This window comes from Arvicanthis niloticus, chromosome 6 (assembly GCF_011762505.2).
Source record: "Arvicanthis niloticus isolate mArvNil1 chromosome 6, mArvNil1.pat.X, whole genome shotgun sequence".
NCBI lineage: Eukaryota > Metazoa > Chordata > Mammalia > Rodentia > Muridae > Arvicanthis > Arvicanthis niloticus.
Genome location: NC_047663.1, coordinates 62386307 through 62411890, shown reverse-complemented (window position 1 = coordinate 62411890; position 25584 = coordinate 62386307). Strand labels below are relative to the sequence as shown.

At 53.2% G+C, this 25584-nt stretch overlaps 1 protein-coding gene across 1 annotated transcript in view; it reads right to left on the bottom strand.

Annotated features, from left to right (window-relative positions):
- The window catches only part of Obscn (obscurin, cytoskeletal calmodulin and titin-interacting RhoGEF), a 135943-nt gene that overhangs the window by 36948 nt on the left and 73411 nt on the right, over nucleotides 1-25584 (bottom strand). The window contains exons 49-75 of the mRNA XM_076937701.1: nucleotides 23503-23766; nucleotides 22891-23154; nucleotides 22280-22543; nucleotides 21676-21939; nucleotides 21084-21347; nucleotides 19938-20204; nucleotides 19072-19338; nucleotides 18679-18951; nucleotides 17867-18142; nucleotides 17247-17443; nucleotides 16995-17070; nucleotides 11549-11821; nucleotides 10511-10786; nucleotides 9666-9953; nucleotides 8812-9099; nucleotides 7472-7845; nucleotides 5602-6478; nucleotides 4671-4949; nucleotides 3907-3985; nucleotides 3522-3640; nucleotides 3119-3316; nucleotides 2537-2569; nucleotides 2249-2347; nucleotides 1911-2129; nucleotides 1336-1396; nucleotides 915-985; nucleotides 1-123 (exon numbers count right to left, since the gene is read on the bottom strand). Of these exons, the coding sequence (XP_076793816.1) occupies nucleotides 1-123; nucleotides 915-985; nucleotides 1336-1396; nucleotides 1911-2129; nucleotides 2249-2347; nucleotides 2537-2569; nucleotides 3119-3316; nucleotides 3522-3640; nucleotides 3907-3985; nucleotides 4671-4949; nucleotides 5602-6478; nucleotides 7472-7845; nucleotides 8812-9099; nucleotides 9666-9953; nucleotides 10511-10786; nucleotides 11549-11821; nucleotides 16995-17070; nucleotides 17247-17443; nucleotides 17867-18142; nucleotides 18679-18951; nucleotides 19072-19338; nucleotides 19938-20204; nucleotides 21084-21347; nucleotides 21676-21939; nucleotides 22280-22543; nucleotides 22891-23154; nucleotides 23503-23766 (6333 nt within the window). The remainder of the gene's footprint in view (nucleotides 124-914; nucleotides 986-1335; nucleotides 1397-1910; nucleotides 2130-2248; nucleotides 2348-2536; nucleotides 2570-3118; nucleotides 3317-3521; nucleotides 3641-3906; nucleotides 3986-4670; nucleotides 4950-5601; nucleotides 6479-7471; nucleotides 7846-8811; nucleotides 9100-9665; nucleotides 9954-10510; nucleotides 10787-11548; nucleotides 11822-16994; nucleotides 17071-17246; nucleotides 17444-17866; nucleotides 18143-18678; nucleotides 18952-19071; nucleotides 19339-19937; nucleotides 20205-21083; nucleotides 21348-21675; nucleotides 21940-22279; nucleotides 22544-22890; nucleotides 23155-23502; nucleotides 23767-25584) is intronic.

The window sequence follows — 25584 nt, the reverse complement described above, 5'->3', positions numbered from 1 at the left end:
CCTGTGAGATCTTGGCCGATACCATCTCAGTGATCTGCGAGGTGAGTTTCTGCAGGAACTCTTCTGTGCCCACCTCAGCAAGGGACAGGTGACTGTGGGCCTCCTCAGCCACCATGGACTCACCTGGGGTGATAAAAGTGACTCTCAATCAGCCATTCTTCCCCAGGTGTCTACTGAATATTCCCTACACCACAGGCCCACTTTTGGCCCTAAGGGATGGCAGACGCACAAGATCAGGCTTCTTATGGTGTGGGGTTGGAGGAGAGCAGCCTCTAGAGCCAGGATGGTGAGGCTAGCCATATGAAGTCATAGTAGGCTTGCTGTGGTCTGAGCCAATGGGCCCAAGAACAAGGAAAAGCAAGCATGGACAGAGGGGACACAGTAGATGCAGCTGAGGAACAGTGCAGGTGACTAAGGATCAACAGGGTACCCATGGTCAGTCAAGGGACAGCAGCCAACTGGGGAGTGGATGGCACAGTCAGGATTTGGGTTATGATATGGGCACAGTAGGCTCAGTTGAACAGCAGGTAGCTTGTGGACAGTGGACATGCCAGCAGCAGGTGGCCATCATAGCTGTGGGGTAGGGGGTGAAAAAGAGGACAGAGCTGCATAGGGGTCAGACCTTGGTTATCAGGCTGTGGAGGACCTGGAAAATGGTTCATGCCACCTCTGCTCTTGATGTCAGGCTTGCTGGCATCCACAGCCCACTTGGTGTGAGCTCTGAGTCTAGGCTAGGCTTCCCTCGGGATCCCACAGGTTCCCAGATCCACTGAGGTCATAAATGGCTCTGACTCCAACCGAAGCTGAGCATAAGAGTGTGAGGACCCCTAACCCAGCACTGTTGCCAGGCAACTTCTTTTTCACCTGGCCTGGCTTGGGGTGAGGGGCTCAAGGTGTGCCCACCCTGCCTGTACCTTTCCTCTGCCCGACAAGATCAGCAAAACCTGCGGATTCTGACATCTGGGCTGAGACAGCTTGGCTTGTCCTGTGGAAACAGGGGCATCCTGAGAGGCCTGAGGTAGGAGTCACCACCTTCCACCTACCACCTCCCACCCTTGAGCAGAGGCTCCTGACAGGAAAAGGGTCTGGAGGCAATTGTCTAGGACCCCAGTCATCATCTCCACACCAGAGGGATCCTGAGAAACCCTCATTCTGCACTGGAGAAACTACGGCATGGGAGGAAAGGGGTGAGCCCAGGTACAAAGCCTGTGAAAACCGCAGCTGGTCTATACTGCTAGACAGGCTGGTCTGGGCCAACAGCATGGTTGTGCTGTTCCAGGTTCCTAGGCCTGGTCTGTGATCTTGGCCCTAGGGCCTTCAGAGAGACTCACTCACCCTTGCAGGAAGGAGGAAATGAGGGCCTCCTTCACTCTCTCCTGCTCTTCCTCTTTGGCCACTGTCAAGAGAGTGGAGAGCCATCAGTGTGAATTCTTGGACCCTGAAGTTTGTAATTCCAGGTCCAGATATCCTCAGGACATTTAAGCTGCCTAGGAATCTGAACTGTATTCTCTGAACCCTAAACATGTACCATTCTCAAATGGTCCTGCCTCACTCCTGACCATGGTAACCAAGAACATGAGTCTACCCTCAGAGTGCCAGCCCACAGAAGGCTGGGCAAGGCTCTGGAACAGAGAGCTCAGTGCACCCTGGAGATCCCCTGTACAGAGTGGATATGAGTGCTAGACCTGAAAGACTCTGAAACGCCACACCAAACTCTCCTGCACCATGAGACCTGAGATGCTGGGGTACGGGAGGCTGATGAGAGAATGGGAGGTGGAAGAGAAGTCTGGTCCCAGTACAGATGTTGAAGGTCAACATGCCCACCCCTCAAAAACCCGAGTCTGTACACTGTCCAGTTCTGGTGCCCCTCCCATGGACATGATCCTGCCTATCCCTGACCCTTCACTCACAGCCGGAGATGTGCAGACTAGCAGAGCAGAGAGCCTGGCCAGCGGCGTTGGTGGCAATGCATGTGTAGGTGCCCTGGTGCTGTCGGCCTACGTCCAGCAGGACCAGGCTATGCTGCTTGGAAGAGCTGGCCATGGTGTAGCCAGGGGTATCGGGGCCAATCCACAGCACTCCCTTCTCTGCCTCCTCCTTGAGCCAATGCACACTGGGAGCCGGGTGTCCTGAGGGACAGAGGGTAGTGAGTCCATCCCTGATAGAGACAGAACCCCCCCCAGGAGCCAGGCCGTCCCACAGGGACAGAGCATGGTGGGTAGCTGTCATCCTGTCTGAGTTACCTCACCTTCCACCTTCACTGAAAAGGTGATGCTGGAGCCCCTCTTCACTTTCTTGGGGGTGAACTTCTCCAGGATTCGGGGTGGCACCAGCCTCTCATGAACATCTGGAAAGACACAGCCAACACATAGGGATTCCCTGACCAAAACCAAAAACAACCCCCCAACCCACCTCTGGTGTCCTAAACTCAGAGGATCCCCTGAGACCTATGTCCACTGGCTGTTCACACTTCTGTCCACTCTGGCTTTCTGTCCATGGTCTACTACCCTCTTGTGCCCATCTGGGGCTATCTCACCTGATGCTGGCTTCTCTTCTGGTTCACCGGGACCTGGAAACACAGTCAGACTCTCAGCACTCATAGGTGCTCTGACCCCTAACCCCATGCATGGTGCTGCGCTGGTCCTGGGAGCCCCACTCCCAGAGCAAAGATACCCAAACCTCTTGAAACCTCAGCTGGAGAGCTATGGAGCTCACCACTTAGCATGAGGATGGCCACAGGCCACATGGACCTGATGGATGACATACTGCTACCCCTCCTTGTTACCCGCAGCCTCCCCGGACCTGTGGCCTTTATCTACACCCAAATGCATGGGCATGTGCACAGCCCAGCAACTTAGGAGCCACATCACCCAAGCTCTGGCAAAAGAGACCACAGGAAGCACAGCCACTCACAACAAGATAGATTTGATGCAAGTTTGGAATGCACTTTCCATGTTCAGGAAGAAGGGGCCTCCAGGCCACCATGGTCACCTGTTCCCTGCAGGGCTGAGTTCTAGCCATCTGAGTCTCTGCTCACTGGAGCAATGACTGCAGAGCCCAGGCCCTAAGGCTGATGGGGCTTGCAGCTCACCTCTGCTTAGTCCTTCAGGACACCCACCTCGGACCAGCAGCCGGGCTGATGAATAGGCAGCACCCACAGCATTGCTGATGTAGGCTGCATACTGGCCGCTGTCCTCCCGGGTGACAGAGACAATCTCCAGGGTGTGCAGGGTCTTTTTGTCAGTCATGTGGATGTGGTCAGATGTGGTCAGGGGCTGGCCATCTTTGAACCAATACAGTTTGGGGGCTGGATAGCCTGAGGTAAACAAAGGCACGTGGTCATCCCGAGACCATCTCCCAGTGATAATGGAAGACCCAGAGCAGAGGTCCCTCAGAGACCAAAGGGACAGGACACACACATGATGATCCAAACACTGCTGGCTGGGATCCCATCCCAACTGTGGCTGGTAGGATGTGACTTCTGTTCTGTGGGACAGTGCCAATTCTCACCAGCTCCTCACCTTTCACCTTCAGCTGGAACTTGGCCAGGCGTGTGCCAGGGGCCACTTGGAGGTCTTTCAGTTCCTCTAGCACCTGGGGAAGCTGCCCCTCATCTGACTCCGTTCCCTCTTGCTCCCGGCTGGCAGGAAGGACAAACAAGGGGACACCCATATAAGTAAGAAGGCTCAAGGCAGGAGGGCCACCGAGGTGAGGTCAGACATGAAGGGATAGTGACATTCCCCAAACTGAAGGACAGAGGAAACAGAGTCATAGCCTGATGGAAGTCTCCAAGATTTGGCTTGTCAATCCAAACGCCCTGACCCCCACCCCCAGACAGCAAGATTGCCTCTTCAGAGGCCCTGGGAGAGTCAGCCACTGGACTGTTCCATCTCTGAGAGACCCTACCTGGACAGGTATCCCTGGGCGCTGAAGTAGGATGAGGTCTCAGTAGCATCAGCAGCAGTGTCATAGTCTGTGCTGGTCACTGGAGAAGGAAGGGTGACTCTGGGTCAAGGTCTAAAACACACGTGCACCAGGAACACCTTATCTCTAGGAGGCTCTGACCATCCTGTCTCGAGGCAAGCTACCTGCACTCAACATGGAGAAGGGCACCAGCTTCATGCATCTGCCCTGTCCCAGCCCGTGACTGGGCCCACACTTCTAGGCTAAAACTAACTGCAAGCCTCTTGGGTCCAGTGATCTATAGCTGTCAAACAATTTGTGGTCTTCATCAATTACAACGGCACATGCAGAACCTTCCAGTTCCATCTTACAATACCATGAGGGGTTAAAGAGACATTGGCCTCAAACCACCTGCTGGGGACTTTCTGTACAGGACATAGTAAGAAGGAGTAGATTTCCCTACTGCTTTGGTGTTACACACAGAATGTCCATGCCCCAGAAACACGCATTTTAACATGTTAATCTTGGGCTGGCCAGATGGTTCAGTGGGTTAAGGTGCTTGTTCCCAAGCCTAGTGACCTGAGTTCAATTCCTGGAACCCAATTGGTTGAAGGGGAGAACCAACTCTCATAAATTGTCCTCCGACAGCCATACAAGTGCCATGGCACACATTCACACACATGTGTGTGCATTAGGAGTTGGGTCTTTAGGAGGTGATCAGACCACGTCCAAGCCACCCTAGACACTCAGCTCAGTCCAGCACTCACATTCCACACGAAGCTCAGCCTTGGTGGAGGAGACGCCCATGCTGTTCTCCGCCAGGCAGCGGTAGACTCCCATGTCTGCTGGCACCACGGCTGTGATGATGAGCTGGTGACCCCCCTGTTGGTCCTCGTTGATCATGTAGTGGTCATCTTCTTCTAGCAACTTCCCATCCTTGAACCAGCGCACACTGGGCACAGGCTGGCCTGTTACCACGCAGTCAAAGCTCATGGGGTATCCATCCTGCACGTCTTGGTTCTGCAGCTCAGTCAGGAACACTGGGGCTGACACAGGTAGATAGAGGGTGCTGAGAGTCAGTCATGGGTGTGTTCATCATACCCAGATACTACATACATGCAAGTCGCCACCAGAGGGCAGTGTGAAACAGCATCCTTTCCTATAAGGGATTTCCCAAACTCCACAATTAGACACCCTGAGCTTCTCTCCCTTCCTCGGTCTCTAAAAAATTTGTTCTTGGTTCCCAACTACCATGAGACTGAGAAGTGGATCACTGGAAAAGGCAGGCAGAAGAGAATGTGCAGGATGGAACTTTAGTGGGGCTTTAGACCCCAGGTGCCCCAACCTGGGGAGAAGTCTCAAGACACAGCACTGAAGGTCATTCATTATAACCTCCTGGTAGCCCAGGAGAGACATCTTGGTGTCCCAGGAGAGACAGTGCACACTGAAGTTGTCTTACTTTCAGTAACTGACATGGAAACTATCTTAAAGAATGGACTTCAACATGTACTGCTAGCAAAAGTCAGAACTGAGGTTCAAATTCAACTATTTAACCTCAAAGTCAGGGCTTTGCCACCCCCGTAAGCTGGGAGACAACTAGCCAGAGCTCTCTTCTTCCTCAGTCAGCCTCTATCTCCTTCTCTCCTCTAATCCAGGCCAAGCTCCCCCACCCCAGGCCGCTGCAGCCCACAGACTCACCAGCATCTGAAGTCTGCAGGCCAGGTGTCTTTGCAAGCGGCACTGCAGGGGTGACAGTGGGGGCCACCTTGCCAATACGCATCTCCACTCCCCGGGGTCCCTGTTCCCCTAGGCTGATCTCCACCTCGATGCCCATGGTGGCAAACATGTCACGGAAGCAGGTGACTGCCCGGCGGGCCTCTGCAAGTGACTCAAAACGGATGCACACAAAGTTTTCATCCTCTCGGTATGTTTGCCAGTCTGCAGGCTCCTCTGGCTCCACGGGGCCTTCATCAGCACTGAGGAAGATTTCCTCTTCTGAAAGCTCAGCTGGGCTCTTGGTGCGGAAGAGACGGTGCAGGCGTCTTGCTGCCCGGCGGAAGGCATCATCCAGCTCGCCCCCGGAGGAGCTCTCAGCCTCACTCTCTGTCCCACTGACCACCACACAGGCACTGTGGCTCACATGTCCAAACTTGGTGCTCACCTGACAGGTGTAACGGCCAGAGTCAGCGGGGCCCAGGCCAGTGACCAGCAGAGAGCAGGTACCATCCTTGAGCTGGTCTATGTGGTAATGGCGCCCATCTGTTAACTCGATGCCATCCTTCAACCAGCAAGCCCGAATATCACCCTTGGTGGCCACCACACACTCCAGCCGCAGCACATCCCCAACCTGTGCCTCTGTGTCCCCAAATGTTCTCGAGAACACAGGCCCTTCCTGTTGCTTCATCTCCTTCCGCACTTTGTAGCCCTTAAAGGCAGCCTGGATCTTCACAGCTGCCTTGTCCAGGGATGGATCCTTCAAATCTGCTGCACTCAAGTCTCCCGGCAGTGGGCATGTGGGCACTACTGGCTCCTGCTGTCTTTGTGGCTTCACAGACATGACTACCTGGGGCTCATGCTATGGACATAGGATGTAAAGTCAGAGCAAGACAGGGAAATGAAGACCAAGAGCACCCCAGGGCCAGTACCACCCCAGCACACCATCTGCCTCCAGCTTAGTGGTTGCCTAGGTGCTTGCTGAAGCCCTGCTACTACTGCTCTGCAAAGCAAATGCTCTTCCTAGAAATCAAAGTATATGTTGACCCAGAGGAGGACCAACAACTTTGTGGGGAATATCACAAAGACCATGCTCACCTCTTGTAACTGTTTAGTAGGTGTGTGAGTGGGTGTATGGAAAACGCAAGAAAAATAGGCAGGCAGGTGGTGGTGTGGTTGGATGGGTGGTGGGAGGGTGGCTGTTGATGGACGGATGGGAGGATAGTTGGGTGGATGGGTGGGTACACAAGTCAGCAGAAAAATGAGCAGGTGAGCAAATACAAGAATAACTAGCAGGTGGATGGCGAATGGAATGGGGGACCGTGCACACATATCTGAGCGAAGGGAGGGACAGCCAGATGGAGGATGGTGAATAATGGATAGATGGATGACCGGGCAAATAGACAGCACGACAAATAGATAAACAGGAAAAATAAGTACAGGAGGTATAGATTATAGATTAGTGGATGGGTGGGTGGGGTTAGGTTGATAGATAAGTGGTCCAACAGTTCAAGGGATGAGTGATGGATGGTGGGCAGATGAACGGATGAACTGCAAATAACGGACAAATGGGCAAACGGATCGACGGGGGTATAGAAAGATGCTTGGATGAGTGGACAGACTGATATACAGGTGGAAGGAATGACGGTGAGCAGATAATGAGTAGACGGATAGATGCAAAGCTAGGTGGAGGAGTGGATGGCAGATGCATGGATGGATGAGAAGATGCAAAGATTATGCACTGTGGGTAGATGGCGTTGGTGATGAATGGATGGGTAAGTTATGGGATTAGAGATGGGCACAAAAAGGGGTGGTGAAGACCTGAGACCTCTTGCAGACCAACTAAGAGGCTCACCTTGCTGGCCAAGGGTGAGATCCCAGGACCCCCGGCCTTCTTGAGGTAGGTAACTAGGGAAGGGGTGCCAGCCCGAGACTCATCGTCTGAGCTGGTGTGTGAGAGGTCAGCCTCTCCTGTGCGTGCTAGTTCATCAGCTGTAGAGTAGCCCTCGGAGAGGTCAGGAGCTGTCTCTTCTGCTTCCTGCCGCAAATGCTGCACACGGCTATCTTCCTCGGGCAGCTCACTGATGGAGTCCAGCGTGGGCTCCCGACTCATGCGGCGCTTCCGGGCAAGGGCCTCCCAAAGCAGATGCAGGTCACCCTCCTGGGCTGCCTCAGGAGGGAGGCTAGGCTGTGCGGGGACCTCATCCCCAGAGCCTGAGGTCATGACCACTGAGGAGGGCAACAGAATAGTCACTGGGTGAGGTTAGAGACAGAGCCACAAGCCCAAGCCTACCTATGTTGCTGACAGGGGTATGACCTGGCTGTGGGTGTCTGGACCTCTGTTCTTCATCATGAGCCAGGTACCTTTATCTACTCTGAGATGCTTAAAACCTCAGATCCTTATCCCCATTTTTTTTTCCTCAGTCTACCTTCTGCAAGGGGCCTACAGTAACTCAACCAGAACAGGAAAACTAAAATTAAACCTCTTTCTACCTGTTCAGCCTTGCTGCTGGTATAGGAGCCCAGGTTCACAGGGACATTAGCACTACACCAAGACAATATGTTTACACTAGGCCAGGCTCAGAAGGCAAGAGGAGGAGACCCTAGCGAAGCGTGTAGTTCAGAGTGCAGTGGGTAGAGGAGGTACCCAGAACACAGAGGGCTTCCATCAGGAGGGCTGAGTTAAGGGACGGACTCGGAACAATTGAGAGAACAAGGGTGAGGGGTGAGAGACTTAGTATAGGTAGGACCTCAGGCACAGGGGGCAGGAGAGGACTAAGAGCAAGGGAGGGTCATAGTGGGAACAAGCTAGAGTGCATAGGGTGATGCTCAAGTGGGGTGGGTCACAGAGCTGATGGTGTGTGGCGTGTGGGAACGCCTTAGAATGCAGAGTACACTGAGAGGGGGCCATGCTCCAAGTAGAAGTAGCTTCAGAAAAGGCCTTTAAAGTCTTGTGGGCAGGGGGCCAGAACTTAAGAAATCTACCACCAACTCTACTCAGGGATAGGAAGCTGCCCTGCAGAATAATCCAGTCACATGAGACCTGCTTCATCTGGCCAAGCCTTGGTTTCTCTGCATGTCACATGGAGTTATGGAAAGGGAAGTCTCAGCTTTGTCTCCAGGACACATCAAAAAGAAAGGCCAAATCAACCCTTCCCCACTCGGAGAGCATCAAGCTCCAGAGCCCGGACGCACCATTGAAAGCGGCAGCTCCTGAGGAGGGCAGGCCCTGGATGGGACCACAGTGGTACTCCCCTTGGTCTTCAGTCCTAAAGCCCTTGATCACCAGCATCTGCCGCCGACCCTGAGAGAGGACCTCAAAGTGCCCGCTGGGCTGGATGCGTTCTGTTCCTTTGTGCCAGACGACCTCGCCAGCATCAGCTGCCACTTCCAACTCCAGACACACATCTTCACCAACCACTGCCTGCCGTGTTGCTGGGGCTGGGGCTGGGGCTGGGGCTGGGGCTGGGGCTGGGGCTGGGGCTGGGGCTGGGGCTGGGGCTGGGGCTGGGGCTGGGGCTGGGGCTGGGGCTGGGGCTGGGGCTGGGGCTGGGGCTGGGGCTGGGGCTGGGGCTGGGGCTGGGGCTGGGGCTGGGGCTGGGGCTGGGGCTGGGGCTGGGGCTGGGGCTGGGGCTGGGGCTGGGGCTGGGGCTGGGGCTGGGGCTGGGGCTGGGGCTGGGGCTGGGGCTGGGGCTGGGGCTGGGGCTGGGGCTGGGGCTGGGGCTGGGGCTGGGGCTGGGGCTGGGGCTGGGGCTGGGGCTGGGGCTGGGGCTGGGGCTGGGGCTGGGGCTGGGGCTGGGGCTGGGGCTGGGGCTGGGGCTGGGGCTGGGGCTGGGGCTGGGGCTGGGGCTGGGGCTGGGGCTGGGGCTGGGGCTGGGGCTGGGGCTGGGGCTGGGGCTGGGGCTGGTTTAGGTTCCATTGGCTCTGCTGAAGAACAGTGTCCACAGAGGATAGATCACATCAGCCAGGGTCACTGTTCCACCCTATAAGGCTCCCTCCCTCCATCTTGCACAGCTGAGCACTCTCCTGAACTGAAAGCAGTAACTTACCTATCTTGACCATCTGGGGCAGATGTACAGGCTCCCCAGCACCTGCTGGGCCCACAGCTGCCACTCGGAAGCGGTAGGTCTTCCCAGGGACCAGGCCATCCACCACACACTCTGGGCCAGGTACCAACTCATGGCACAGCTGCCACTGGCCTGTGGATGCCTCCTTCATCTCCACACGATAACCACATAGACCACCACCTCCATCACTCAGGGGAGCCACCCAGGACAGGGTCACAGAACGGTCACTACGACCCACTACTTCAGCATCTTCAGGGGGATCGGGGAGAGCTGCGTGGAAGAGGATAGATTAGCACACACACTGGGGCCTGCCGTGCTTCCAGCAGTTTCTGGGGTCCAGTACTAGACACAGCATACACTTTGGGGTAGACTCCTTTACGAGTTCTGTAGGACCCTGAACCCAGTGGTGCAGACTGTTTTGGGAAGCAAGGGATGCTCCTGAAGCCTCCATGGGTTGGTGTTTGTGCATCTTGGCATTCGCCACTAAGGGCAGCCATTGGGACTGGAAGACCTCCTTCCTCTTGGCCCTTCCCCCGCAAGAGCTAGGCTTAGACCTACACTAGACAAAGAAGAAGGGGACAGGGTAAGATATCAAGGGACTCTGGCCTCAGGGAGTGCTCAAGGATAAGCATGGGCGTCTCAAGTCAGTCACCCTATTGGACCCGCAAGAGACACTGTCACAGGCTCTGAGGGTCTAATGGAACGGCACAGAATCCAGCTCTTGATGGTCACCCATCTGAGGCAAAGTGGTTTAGGGGTTGGGGAGGTGGGGGTTGGGTGTGCCTCAGACTCAAACTATAGGGAAGGGATCTCTGGCGACCACTCACCCAACACAGAGAGGCGTGCGGAGGCCACGGCATCACGTGCTGCAAATGTGACCTCTCCTGCGTGTTGGGGCTGGGCGTTGCTCAGTGTCAAGGCATGGTGGCTGCCATCTGCCGTGACCGTCCAGTCAGTGTCATCAGGATGTATGGCAGCCCCGTTGATGTACCAAGTAGCTTCACCCACAGGCACTGCCTCACTTAGTATGCAAGTGAAGCAGACCTGCATACCAGCTTTCACAGATGCATCTTGTGGGGGCTCTAGGACCTCTAAGCGCCAGCCTGTGGGGAGTATTTGCACATGAGCATTTGCAGAGGGTGAGCGTGCTCCAGAAAAGGAGTGCAAGGCCCCTGGCCCTTACAAAGCCTCCTTCAGCCCAGCCTCAAGTTGGAGGTGCCTCAGACTGACAGTTCACCTAATTCTCCTAGACCAGGAAGGCCTCATGTTGGGAAGTCTAAGAGGTCAACAACCCTCATCCACAGGTCCCACTGTCACCGCTCTGATGGCCTCCAGGGCCTCCAAGGGGAAGCCCTGAGAGATTTCAGGAAGGTCCCTTAGACACATCCTTTGTCTTTCCATTTCCTGTCCCACACCCCAGCCCTCTGTCTCTAAATCCCTGTAGACCAAGGAGATCCAGCCACCTATGGGAAGGGCCTAGAGACACCCACTCCCCAGCCAGGTAGAGCCTTTGTTGGAAGGGATCCTAGAGACATCACTCTTCTCACTGGGGTCCCCACCCCTGAAGAGTGTCAATTCCCAGCTGTCAACTGAACATCACTCTGGAAATGACTCTTTCACATGTGGCTCTCATCCCAGACACCAGTCCTTCCATTCTATTGAATTCCACTGGGCTAACAGCACAGTTTGGGAGGTGGGAAGAACTCAAATCCAACATACTCCCCTTCCTGCACGGGCTTTGGTGAGGGATCTCAGAGGACAGCTTTTTATACAGCCCCCTTCACTAACACCTCTATTCACAGCTCAGTCTCTGGTAGAAGAGTCTCATCCCATTTACCCAACTGCACCCTCCCTCAGCTTGGTACCTCTCACAGTGAGGAATGCAGATGTGACCACATCCCCTGCCAGGAAGGTCACTCGGCAGCTGTCCTGTGGCTTCAGGTTTTTGAGCAGAAGCAGGTGCCGCAGTCCATTCTCAAAGTAGACCACCTCCACATTCTCTGACGTGTGCACCGGCTCATCATCCAGCAGCCAGGTGTGGGCAGCCACTTCAGGCTGGGACAGCTGGCACTCGAACAGAGCTTCTCCGCCCTCCAATGCATCCACATTCTCCAGGCCACGCACCACTGTGTTCTTGGCTGCGGAGAAAGCAGGGCTTAGGAGTTTGTGCCTCCAGCTGTCTCTTACAAGAACCACACCCGCAAAAATATAAAGAGCCAAACAGAACAGGACCCCAGCAGCCACGATGGAGGGTGGCATTCAGGGTCCACTGGAGGAGATGAGGTCATCCAGCCCACCCATCCCATCACATTAGCATTGGGCTCCACATAGCAGAGGGGCATCCTGAGTCTCACAGATGAAAAACCACATAGGTGTTCACAAACCAGAACCTCTCAAACCCAGACTCAAGCTCTCTGGAGATGCAGAGCGGTGTTCTTTCCCACAATGGTGCCTGCAGCTTCAAGATGTGGGCCACACCCTTTCTTTAAGTCCCTAACAAGCACTGCTAGACCTGTCCTGATGCCTGGGATGCTTTCCTCAAATTTGTATCGACTGGAGACCTCCCAAGTTCATACCCCTCCCCTCTGGCCAGTTATATTAGCCACTTTTTCATAAAAGCCACAAGCTCATGAGACTGTGCCCTAACCTAGATATAGCTCTGTGTCACCACCCATACAGATGTTCTCAGTGTATAGGTCACCTGCATTGCAAGGCTGCAGCCATTGCTTGCCTTTCTACCATGATTATATCAAGCCTGCCTGCCAGGTGGCCTCACCTTGCACTTGGAGCAGTGCCACAACTCGAGTGCCCGCAGCCTCACAAGAATAGATGCCACTGTCACAGGGCAGGGCTGGCCTGAGGGTCAGCCTGGCTACGGTCCAGTCCTGCTCTATGATGACACGGTGCCCATCCGCGCACACCTCCCGCTCGTTCATCTTCCACGTGGCCTGCACGGGCCGTGAGTACTGGCAGAGGAGCTCGGCTGAGCCACCCTCCTCCACCACCAGGTCCTGCATGGCACTCACCACCTCCACTGTGGGATCTGTCGGCCAACATGCCAGACATGCATCAGCCCCTGGGACAGTGCCACCATGGCCCACCCGCCTTCTGCTGTCTGTGTTAGTGGCTTCAGCTGCTGCAAGCATGGAGTTTTGGTGGGCAATGGCTTAGCGACAGGTGTCTGGCATGTGGCCAGGAAGGGGACACATCATGGCTGCCCAAGAGCCCTATACACCAGACACACCTCATTCTGCCCATAGCAGATGACAGTCAGGCGGACTGTCCAGGCTGGGCCCCTCTAAGCCCAAGGTGAACACCCAGGTCCCATCTTAAACACACCTGGACCCCAGATCCTGGCAATCTGAAGCTGTAGCACATCTTGCCCCTCTCCAAGAATGTAAAGATGCTTGCTGATACCCTTGGGTCCCATCCCCACCTGTTGACATCCTACTCAGCCAATGGCTACTCATCCTGGATCTGGTTCTACAAGGCCTTAGGCAAAGGCACTGGATGAAAGATTCAGATGGGCTGTTTGGAGTCCCTGGCAGCCTTCTACCCTCCCTGCCCAGCCAACTCTTCCCTAGAAGAGTTCCCACAGGAAGAAAAGCGGGTGTGCACAGGGACAAACCAGAACCAGAAGCAATGGTTTCTCCATCAGGAGCCCAGGAAGCACCACCCCCCACACCGCCCTTTCTGGCTGGGATGTCTAGTTAATAGGATGGTAAACAAGGCCAGTGTGTGTGGGTCCCACACAAGCAAACGTGCAGGCCAGTCTTCAACTAAACAATTCGTGGAGACTAAACTTCCCACTCAAAAAGTGAGTGGAAGCTCATCCTCTGCCCACATGGGGTTGTCCTGGGTACATGTTGGGCACAGAGCAATGCCTAGTCTATGGTCCTTGGGGTCAGTACCTGACACTCCTCAATTCCCCAGAACTCTGCAGGAGGCATGCGGGGACAGCAAGAGCAGAAGCACCAGCATGGGGAGGTCCCCACTGGCCAATACCTTTGACCAATAATTTGGCTGTGGAGACCAGGGGCCCTGAGCGGAAGGTGATGATGCCCGAGTCAGCCACCCCCAGGCCTGAGAGCGTGAGGGAGTGAACAGTGCCCTCTCGCACAGCGATGGCACTCTCAGGGCTGTTCTGAAGCAGGGTGCCATCCAGCCACCAACGGGCCTCCGGCCCACCTGCACGAGATACCTCACAGGAGAACGTGGCCACCTCCCCTGCGAAGACATCCACATTCTGCAAGCCTCGTACCAGGCATAGTGCTGCCTCTGTTCAAGAAGGTGAGAAGGAAGTCTTGACTGAAGGTCCCTGGGGTCTATGGGGTAGGGAATACCCTCAGGGGCACTGGTGTGGAAATGTGATCCAAAAGCCAGGTTGTTCTCGGTCCCAGTTCCTAACACAGAACTTGCTGAATGTTCTTATACATAGCCAATCTATTGATCACATCAGAGGCCTTCAGGAAGGGGCTGATCACCAGGAATACCAAGTGACAAGAGGGGTCAAATGTCTAGCTCTACCCACCAGTCTCAGGGAGAGCAGCAAGGCTGGAGGTAAATGTAAGCAAATCTGATGGACTTCAAGATTTAGGGTAACAAGAGGATGGAGCATGATCAGTGGACAATGGATGGGTACCTGTCAACTGCCCCCCACACTAGCTAATCTTCTATTATTGCTGGGTGGTGTCCTGTGTAACAAACCAGTAACAGTAACTGTTTCATGACTCTCAGCTGTCCTAGCAAACTGGTCACACCCAGGAGGACAGTGCGAGCCTCACTCACATCCACTTAGTCAGCAAGCTTGGGCTTGCAACTGACTTGCCTGGTGGAGGCGTCTCATGGGACTGAGTCTGTAACCGATGAGTCTGTGCTCACTTTGGATGGTGTCAGAATTGAATCAAGTTAAAGTGCATCCAGTTGGTATCTGTTAGTATCAATTGACTGGTGTGGGGGAAACCCACTGTTCTAGTCAGGTGTCCTGTGTTGTACACATTGTTGAGGGAAACTACAGTGAGAATGTTGTTCCCTGCAACTTGAGTCCCAAGTGGCTTTACTAGAACAATCTTGAGACTGACTGATACGGGCATCCTGGAATCTTCTGGGATCAGGTACTACCCAGAACAGAACAGCTTAGACCAGAGGTCCAGAAATCCATCCCAACCAGTTGTTTGGGAGAAAAGCACAGAGACAATCCACACTGAGCCCACAAAATGTCTGCAAACTAATGAACATCCCACACATGGTCAGAGCACCCCTGGCTTCATCCTTAGGAGGCCAACAACACCTATCTGGCATCTTTTTCAGAAGGAACAAAGGATAAACTCTACATTTGGGGCTCTTTCTGACAACAGGTGTCTCCTCTAACCTAGGATGGGCAAGAAGGGGGCACCTCAGGACCTGTTGCTCCCTGAGCATGGGGCTCAGTCCCAGGAAGTGGCTTTCCATTCCTGGGATTGTAGACACAGACAGTGATACTCTATCTAGATGTCCTCCAAGACTCTGTCAGCCTTGGGACTCGGGGGCCTTAGTTACTGGGTACACTACCACATAGCAGGTTTCACATTTAGAAGCCTCATTGGTGTAAATGTCCTCCACCTGGATCTCCTGCATCCCATCAACCTCTTGAATGGGTATTTGGGGGTAATCACAGAAGATGGATGGCCAAAGTACTCCAGGGCATTAATGATTTCATATCCCCATGACTTTCCCATGCCCCAGACCAGAGAGGAAAAACCCAACAATCTCTTTTAACACTTGCTACCTGGAGCCAGGCAAGAAGGATGCTACCACCACCCTGTGTTTCTCTCTGAACATTTACCAGATGCCTTCTTGGGGGGCAATTGGCAAAGTCCAGATCCCTCTGTTTCATTTGCTTCTATATAGTACAGGATGAGGCTGAGGAGAGTCAGCCAGGATCCATTTGGAAGGACAACAGTACCCAGGAAGACAGGACAACTCCCAGGATGGCCCCAGAAAGCTCATTTAGGAGTCTTTGCACACAATCTCCCAACCACTGCCATCCTCTAGCACCAGCTCCAAAGCCTGTCCATCGCAAAGCTACTTGGATGCCCATTTCCCCTTAGGCCCCACAAAGCTGCAGATGAGCCAGCTCTCAGAATGGGAACATCTAGCCTAAGGCAGGGCTGAAGCACATCCTGCAGGTCCATGTTGTCCCCCTGTAAACACGGGTCCTTTCTGCCCTGCCCCTACTCATGACAACCATGAAATTCTTGACCAACCAACTTAAAGGCAGTGGCACTTGGCAGCCTTTCTCAGCCCCCATGGGCCACGGAGTTGACCATGTCGGGCGATCTCTAAAGTTCCAGTGGAAACTGGGATTCAGAATATGCTCCGTTCTCCACGTCTAGCTCCCCTCAGCAGACAAAGGGTTCCATTATAGTAAAACAACATGTAACCCATTCTGAGATCCTAGACATGAAGGGTAGGAGATCATAGGTTTCATCCAATGGTGAACAGATAGTTGGATGGCAAACAAGAGCTTGAATAGATGGATAGATGGATAGATGAATGGATGGGTGGTGGGTAGGTGGATGGATGAATGGTTGGATGATAGGCAAATGAATGGATGTATATGTGGTAGATGGGTGAATGGTTTGGTAAATGGGTAGTAGGTAGGTGGATGGGCAATCATGAGTAGCTAGATAAATAGGTAGCATGATGTGGAAGATGGGCGATAGATGAATGGAAGACTGATGAAGAATGGGCTTAGGTGGGAGACAAAGGGTGGTTGTAAATGGATGGGTGCATACATGGGATATGGGTAGAGGATAAAACAGGAAGTGGGAAGATGATGGAGGTGCCACTGGGGTCACATTGAGAGCAGGGCTAGGGCAGCACGGGAAGGTTGCTCAGAGCCAAGCGCTACAGGATGTACATATTCTAGGGACAAGGTGTACTCTTCACTGAAGGTTCCTGAAGTCCTGTCTGTCACATTTACTATGTCCACATCCATACATGTGTCATAGGTATGTGGTTGTGTCCACATCCCTAAGCATTTTGAGTAAGTGTACATCAACATGAACATATATGCACGTACAAGGACCTAAACCACACAGTTGGCCCTTGTCACCATGCAAGGCCCAAGCCCAGGTTAGCCAGACTCTCTAGCACTTCCAGGAGGCTGTGGCAGTTCTGGCCTGAGATACCACATGCTGGAAAATTGCCAGCCCCAATGCAAAAATCACAGCTAGAAGTCTTGGGCTTCTAACCCCTCTGCAGCAGCTGCAATGCTCAGAGACAAAGGACATCCACTGGGAGAGGCTGAGGTACGATAGGGAAACTTACCTGTGACCTTCAGCTGGGCTTCTGAGGAGCACGAGCCCACTTGGAGAGTGATAGTTCCAGCATCCTCGAGGGTCACCTGAGGAGGCAGGAGGAGGATGCTTGGCTTGCATCCCACCCTGACCAAAATGGGTTGATCCATCTTCCCAGTCTCCAGTGATTGGGGCTTGTCACCTCCCCAACCCAATGCCCTGAAGGAAGGTCTTCCCTAATGAGCTCAGAACCTTCTATGTGCAGGCAGAAGCATAACCCCACCTTGTGCAGAGTGAGCAGGTAGAGTGTGCCCTGCTCCACAGTGATGTCGTTCATCTCGTTGCACTGCAAGGGAACCCCTCCCAAAGCCCAGCGAGCCTCCTGGCCCGAGGCTCTGGACAACCGGCACTGGAAGTGGGCATCCTGGCCCTCGCTGAGCTGCACATCCTTCAGGGGCTCCAGAACAGTCACCTCAGGGACTAGACATGGAAGCATGGACATCAGCCTTTGCATCTGGAATGTTCCCTCAAATGATAGAGCTCTTGTGTCCCTGGAGTTACATGCTACCTCAACCCAATCCCTGAGAACAATCCCATAGGAGCATGCTAACAACACCCTCTCTAGATCTATATAGAGAACACACCCTGGGCTCAGGCCCACGGAGAATCTAGAGGTAACCTAGGGCTTGGAGTAGTACAGTCTGCAGAATCTCTGAGTGATAGTTGGTAAGCTCTAAGCCATATGAGCTTCAGGGAAGCCCACTGTACCTACCTACCGACCAGATCCACCTGTGAAACTTGCTCACAACCAGGACCTCGGCCTCCAAAAAGTGTCTGTGTTCCCCAGATTTGCCTAAGCCTGAACATTCTCTACCCAGGAGAGAGAAGGCCAGAGCCAAATACCTCTGACTGTGAGCTGAGCAGAAGACGAATGGCTGCCCACGTGGAAGGAGACAGTACCAGCATCCTCCGGTGTCACACCCTTCAGCTGGAGCACATGGGTACAGCCGTCTCCAAGAACAGCTACCTCTGTCACTTCATTGCTCTGCAGTGGCAGACCTTGGAGGTGCCACTGCACGTCTGAGGCTCCTGCCTGTGACACCTTGCACGTGAACTCCACATCCTCATCAGCTTGCACCTCCATGTCCACAAGTCCCCGCACAATGGTCACCTCAGGCTCTGGGGGAGGGGCACAGAGGAGAGGGGTTCTTTATCAGTCCGAGCCAAATTCCCATGGCCTCTTCTCCTGAAAGCCTTCCTTGACATCCAGAGCTCTTCTGCTACCTGACACGGCAGGTCACCTGCCGGGCTTACAGGCATGGAAGCTGAGCAGGGACACTTGCTTTCCCACAGTCCAAGAGGGAAACTAGTTACACAGTGCTATGGTTGACCCTGATATTGCTGCCTGTCTTGGCTAGGTCACTACGAAGCAAAACTTTCTATAGGAATAAGGACGGGCTCAGAGAATGCCCCCAAAGTGATGCTGAATTTCCTGCTGGCTGGAGAAGAGGAGGCAGGGCCCCCTTTGGGGTCTGAGGACTGTCCTGGTTTCTAGGGCCCTTCAGTGAATCAGAACTGGACATAGTGTAAGAGCAAGGTGGAGAGGGCTACGGTGTGAAGGTCCTGGCCCCAGTGTAAGCTGCGCCCAGGAGATCCCTAGGGAGTGGGCATGGTGGGAAGGGCTCAAACTTTCCTCCTGAAATCTAGCTACTCACCTTTGACTCTGAGAGAGGCCAGAGTCTTCTGGCCGCCCACCACGCAGGCATATTCCCCAGTGTCCTTGGCCTCCAGCTCGTGGATCAGCAGCTCGCACATAGCCCCTTGGCATCGCATCTCATACTTGGGGCCAACATGCAGTTCTACCCCCTCCTTGAGCCACTGCACTGGAGTCCCTGGCTCAGCTTCGCTCAGTTGACAACACAGCCGGGCCATGCCACCTGCTTCCTGCTCTGTGCTCTGAAGGCCAGTCTTGAACTTGGGCTTGGGGGCTGAGGACCAACAAAGAATACTTAGAGCCATGTGTTTCAACTCCCTGACTCTGAATAACATCCCATGCTCTTTAAGGAAGGGAGGAGGGCTCGGGCGTATACCAACCACAGGCAGCTCACCTCGGACGGAGAGCCTGGCGATGCTCTGCGTGTGGCCTGCATCACAGGTGTATTCACCGGCATCCTCCTGCTCCACCCCATGGACCAGCAGCTCCGCAGATGTGCCCTCCTGCACCATCTGATACTTAGCACAAGGAAAAAGCTCCAGGGAGCCCTTGCGCCACTCCACACTCACAGCCTCTCGGCTCAGCTCACAGCGCAGGCGTGCGGTGGTCCCCTCATCAACATCCTGGGCCTGCAGCTCCCGGAGGAACCGCACAGGAGCAGCTGCAAGGTTGACAGACAGCGTGAGAGCACATCCCTGGATTGATAAGGGTGTTACAGTAGAACCGTGGTCAGGATTCACAGGACACCACTGCAAGGAGAGGAACTGGGGAGCTATGTGTATATGGCAGTGAAAGGGGTTTCTGCACCTGCCCATGAAGCTACCAGGGAGAAGAGAACACATGAAAGGATGTCCCTGAGGAGCTACAGATAAAGCCATGGGGGCCCTGAAGTGAAAATAGAGTAGAGTAGAGTAGAGTAGAGTAGAGTAGAGTAGAGTAGAATAGAATAGATATAAGATGTGACAGAAAGAACTATGGGACAGATGTGGAGAGTGACAGAGGACACAGAAGACTTGGGTCAGCAGACAAGACAATAAAGAAGCTACCATAGGAGGGAGAACATAAACAATGTCCTTGAACAATGACAGGAGACACTCAGAGGTCCAGCTACCAGTGAGGGAGGCAGACCTCCAGGCCACCAATTTGAGTGAGTTCTGGCTGGGATTCACGAAACAGGGCTGTAACTGTGACAGTCAGCATGAAAACTGTACCCACACAGCCAGCCCCCAAGCCTGGAGTCGACCAGCCTCAGGCACCCACCTGTGACCATGAGTGTGGCACTTGTGGTCTGAGAGCCACAGGTACAACTGTACTCGCCCGCATCCTCACGGCGCACGCCCCTAAGCAGCAGCTCTGCAACACACCCCTGCTGCCGTGCCTCTCGGCGTGTGTCAGCCTGCAGCTCCAGGCCACCCTTGCTCCAGACCACAGCCATGTTAGGGACTGACAGTTCACACCGCAGGCTAGCCATGGAGCCTTCCTCTGCCTGCAGATTCTGCAGTAGCTTCTGGAATACCACCTGTGGAGCTGCGAGAAGATGAGAGGCTAGGAGACTCAACTTAGCCTTGCCTCCGAGTAACCTAAGGTACCAGAGAGGGTGAGGCCAAGCTTCTCTACAGTCCCTTGGCAGCCCTGGGCTTGATGCAGGATGGGGACATGGGTCTAGGTGGGCTTCAGGGTAAGGGAGTTGGTGAGGAGGTTAGAAAGTATTCAAGGTCTGACTCTGGGGCTTGCCTCACACTTAGATAATCCACTCCCGTGAAGGGCTATATATAAAGGACCCAGAGAAACACACATATCAGATCACCCAGAACAGAATCAAGTCTAGTCATGTCCTTACAGACTAGAACCCAGAAAAGGGCTTTGTTCTCCAAGATCACAGCCTTAGACCAGTTCTTGGAGCATAGCCTTGCCCTTCCCAGGCTGCTTGTATGGTCTTGTCCCTCTGCTACTAGGGCACAGTGGGTCCCATAGACTCCAGGAAATAGCCAGACCTTGTGAGATCAGGTAGGGTTCTGTCCTGCACATTCTGGAGCAGCCACTGGCTACACAAGGAACATGTCGCCACGCTGAAGAGTATGGGACCCACCTGTCCTCCCTGGATATCCAACTTACCCCACAGCAAAGAGAATATTTGGCTAAACATGACACACAGAAACTGGAATATGGATGTCAAAGGGTGGAACATCTGAGAACATGGTAGGGGAGAGGAGGATTCTGCCCCAGCATGGTGACTGGTCGTGTGAGGACATAAGGGTTGAGGTACAGACACCAAGACCCTGGAGAGTGCTGTGGCTGAGACCAGTTGTGAATGAAGCAATCCTGGGGAGAGCTCAAGGAGGACAAAGCAGATATAGAGCAAGAACAGAAGTCCAAGACCATCATGTGACCACAGGAGGCATTTACCCATAATGCTCAGAGTGGCCGAGGTCCTCTCCTGCCCACATGTGCATGAGTACTCTCCAGTATCTTCCAAAGTCAGGTCACGAATCTCCAGCTCACATGCAGCCCCATCCTGCCTCAGGCTGAATCGGGCCCCATTTCTCAGGGTCTCAGACCCTTTCCTCCACACCACAGGGGCTTTCTTGCTTAACTCACACCGCAGTGTGACTGTTGAACTTTCCGGGGCTTCTTGGTTTCTCAAGACTTCTATGAATCTGATTGGCAGGGCTGAGAAGGACCAGGGAGTAACTGAGAAGGTGACACTGGAGGACCTTGTACATAGGACACACAGCCACAAGGAACTAGAAACACCACAGAAAACAAGTAAAGGAAGGTATAGAGGGTGGATGGGAGGAAACACTGCATGAAGAACAGAAAGGCAGTGGGATGGATTGGAACATGACAATATGTTTTCAGCAAGTGGAATGATTCCAGATACAGGCAAGATGGACACTAGGTCACCAGAGTAGCTGTGTCACATATGAAATCAGACATAGCAACGAGACAACACGGAGACACTAAGCCTCAGGTTCAGGTGGCCAAATGTGATCTTTACCCTTGACACTCAGTGTGGCCGAGGTCTTCTCCTGCCCACACACGCATGAGAACTCCCCAGCATCTTCCACAGCTAGATTACGGATCTGCAGCTCACACATGGCCCCATCCTGCCTCAGGCTGTATCTGCCTCCATCTTTTAGGGTCTCTGACCTCTTCCTCCACTCCACAGGGGCTGCCTTGTTCATCTGGCACCTCAGAGTCACCATGGTGCCTTCTGTGGCCTCTTGGCTTCTCAAGTCTTCTATGAATCTGGGGGGCAGGGCTGAAAGGACCAAGCAGACACTGAGAACGTTGGACTCTTTGAAGGACACGCTGCACATAACACGAAATGCACAAGGAGACGCACATTCTTTGGAAAGATTTGAGTCAGGAACAGTGAACTAGGAAACAGATGAAAAAGAAGACCCAACGGATTGGGGTGAACATGCGAACATTCTTGACAACTGGAAGTAATGATGAAGATCTCCAAATGACCCTAGTTACAGGACAAATGGCCACTGGGTCACTACAGGAGAGCTACGTCACATATGGAATCAGACATAGCAATGAGACAACATAGAGAAACAAATTCTCAGGTTCTGGTGGCCACACGTGATCTTTACCCTTGACACTCAGTGTGGCTGAGGTCCTTTCCTGCCCACACACGCATGAGAACTCCCCAGCATCTTCCACAGCTAGATCACGGATCTGCAGCTCACACATGGCCCCATCCTGCCTCACGCTGTATCTGCCTCCATCTTTTAGGGTCTCTGACCCCTTCCTCCACTCCACAGGGGCTGCCTTGTTCATCTGGCACCTCAGAGTCACCATGGTGCCTTCCATGGCCTCTTGGCTTCTCAAGTCTTCTATGAATCTTGGGGGCAGGGCTGAAAGGGCCAAACACACACTGAGAATGTCAAATTGGAGAATACCACACACAAGACGCACACTCACAAAGAATGACACACTATAAAAGAACACAATGTGAACTTGTGAGGAAAGGTACAGATGGTGACAGAGGCAATCTCATGAGAAACAGAGAGGGTGGTGGCACGGATGTGAGCACAGAACAGCTCATGGGCATGCGGAAAGCACAGATGGAGATGCCCACATGTAGTTGTAGAACAGATGACCACAGGATCCCTACAGAAAACCACATGTGGAGACAGAAGTATCGATGAGACAACATGGATTCACCCAGCCTCAGGTTCAGGTGGCCACACGTGATCTTTACCCTTGACATTCAGTGTGGCCGAGGTCCTCTCCTGCCCACACACGCATGAGAACTCCCCAGCATCTTCCACAGCCAGGCCATGGATCTGCAGCTCACACATGGCCCCATCCTGCCTCAGGCTGTATCTGCTTCCATCTCTCAGGCTCTCAGAACCCTTCCTCCACTCCACAGGGGCTGCTTTGTTCATCTGGCACCTCAGAGTCACCATGGTGCCTTCTGTGGCTTCTTGGCTTCTCAAGTCTTCTATGAATCTGGGGGGCAGGGCTGAAAGGACCAAGCAGACACTGAGAACGTGGGACTCTTTGAAGGACACGCTGCACAGAATGTGGGATACACAGGGAGACACACATTCTCTCAAAGGAATTAAGTCAAGAACAGTGAACTAGGTAACAGATGGAAAGGAAGGAAGACCCCAGGGGTTGAGGTGGACATGAACATGAGAACATTCTGGACAATTGGAGGCAGTGATGGAGATCTCCAGATGACCCTAGTTACAGAACAGATGGCCACTGGGTCACCAGAGTAGCTGTGTCACATATGAAATCAGACATAGCAACGAGACAACACGGAGACACCAAGCCTCAGGTTCAGGTGGCCAAATGTGATCTTTACCCTTGACACTCAGTGTGGCCGAGGTCTTCTCCTGCCCACACACGCATGAGAACTCCCCAGCATCTTCCACAGCTAGATTACGGATCTGCAGCTCACACATGGCCCCATCCTGCCTCAGGCTGTATCTGCCTCCATCTTTTAGGGTCTCTGACCCCTTCCTCCACTCCACAGGGGCTGCCTTGCTCATCTGGCACCTCAGAGTCACCATAGTGCCTTCTGTGGCTTCCTCCTTCTTCAGACCCTCTGTGAACTTGGGGGGCAGTGCTAGGAAGGCCAGAAAGATACAGGCATGATCGTTATACTAGAGAAAATGGTAACCAAAACACGGATCACACAGAGAAGACATAGAACTCAACCAAAGATCTCATGTGGATCTTCTGAGAACTTAGTGTGGTATTCCTCAGTTAGCCTGTGCACCTCTCCACACTGCCTAATCTGCAGTCTCCTCAGGCTTTAATACTTCAAATGAACCTGGCATGTAGACTCAAAGGTAGTCACAATCACATGGAGAACCTCAGATTTCCTAGAGAATATTGGAGCTCAGGACATGACAGTTAAGACAAGACATAGGGGATCCAACAACACAAACCCCACAGCAGCCCAAGACCGTGGGGAAGCTGTTGCAGACACTATTGTCTTCTGGGTAACACAACCCATGAAGCAGGACTGGATCCCACGCAGTGATGGACAAGATGACCTTCACTCTGGGGCACTGTGACCCGGATCTACTTCACCAGTTGTTGTCTTCACCCCGGATAGTCAACATGGCTATCATCTTTTCTTCCCCACACACGCATGCGTGTTCTCCAGCATCTAACATGGTCAGGCCATGGATTTGCAGCTCACAAAGGCCATGCACCCTTTCATGAACTCCTTGGACTTCAGCGCTTCCATGAATCGTGTGGGTAAGGCTGGGAAGGATCAGATGGACAGAAGCTATGGAACTCCATGGAAGTGTTGACAGTCATTTATGTGAGTATCCAGGAAGGAAACAGAAGCAGAAGGGCCAAAGATCATAGGAAGAGACAGATCCAAGTGTGTGAGGTGAGGTGAGGTTCCTGTGCTGTGCCTACTGAGATGCAGGTTATTCCAGACTCATCTTCTCAATTGTTCTTCCTATGCTCTCCCACCACTAGGAGACATGCCAGGCATTTGAGATCAAGTCATATATGCAAAGACATTTCTCAACTGACCTCCATACCAGGCATCTCACAATTGTGATGTCCTCCAGCCTTGGAGATGGGATGCCCTTTCACACAGGGCCTCCAACCCAGCACTGCCCGTGCTTGTGGCTCATCTAAGGCCATATTTCCACTACATCATCTAGTAGTCCTGACACTACTAGAGTCACACTTCACCCATTACTGCCACCTCCCTGACTCATGTCGCCTCGTCCCCAGTAGACTGCAGCTGGGGCCTTCTAGGCATGTCTTTGAGCCTTGGATCTGTCCTGCTGTCCTTCCCACTGACTGATCAGAACTGAACCTGGCTATATTTGAAATTGGCTGTACCTCTCCAAATGTATATAAAACCAATACAATGTCAGAAAATAACTATACTTAGAAATTAGCCTTTGACAAGGTAGAAAACGTAAAATGAAGTCATGCAGATGAATGATTAACCCAATAAGAAAAATGTTACTATAAGACATCTGGATACAAACAAGATGATGTTGTAAAGACTTGGGGACTCCAGCTGCCTGGGACACGGTGAGAGCCCTTGGACAGAGCCGACCCTCTTGACAATCTGATCACAGACCTTCAGTATAGGAAGGAAATTAATGTCTGTTTTAAGAGTGCTTATCTACCGTTTTTTATGATGGTGACCCAAACAACACAAATTTGAGAATGCTATTATAACAAATACCTAAGGATCTGGGGCTGTCTGGTAACAGGTAAAGGGTAGAGGCTGGATGACTTTTGAAGTATATATTAGAGGAAATCAAGATGGTTGGGAAGGGTCTATGGAAATATGGATATTAATGCTGCCTCTGGTCAGGCCTCAGACAGAAAAAGGAAATAAAACTAGAAAGAAGGAAGGTGACCCTTGTGACAGTGGCAGTGAACTTGGCCATATTCTGTT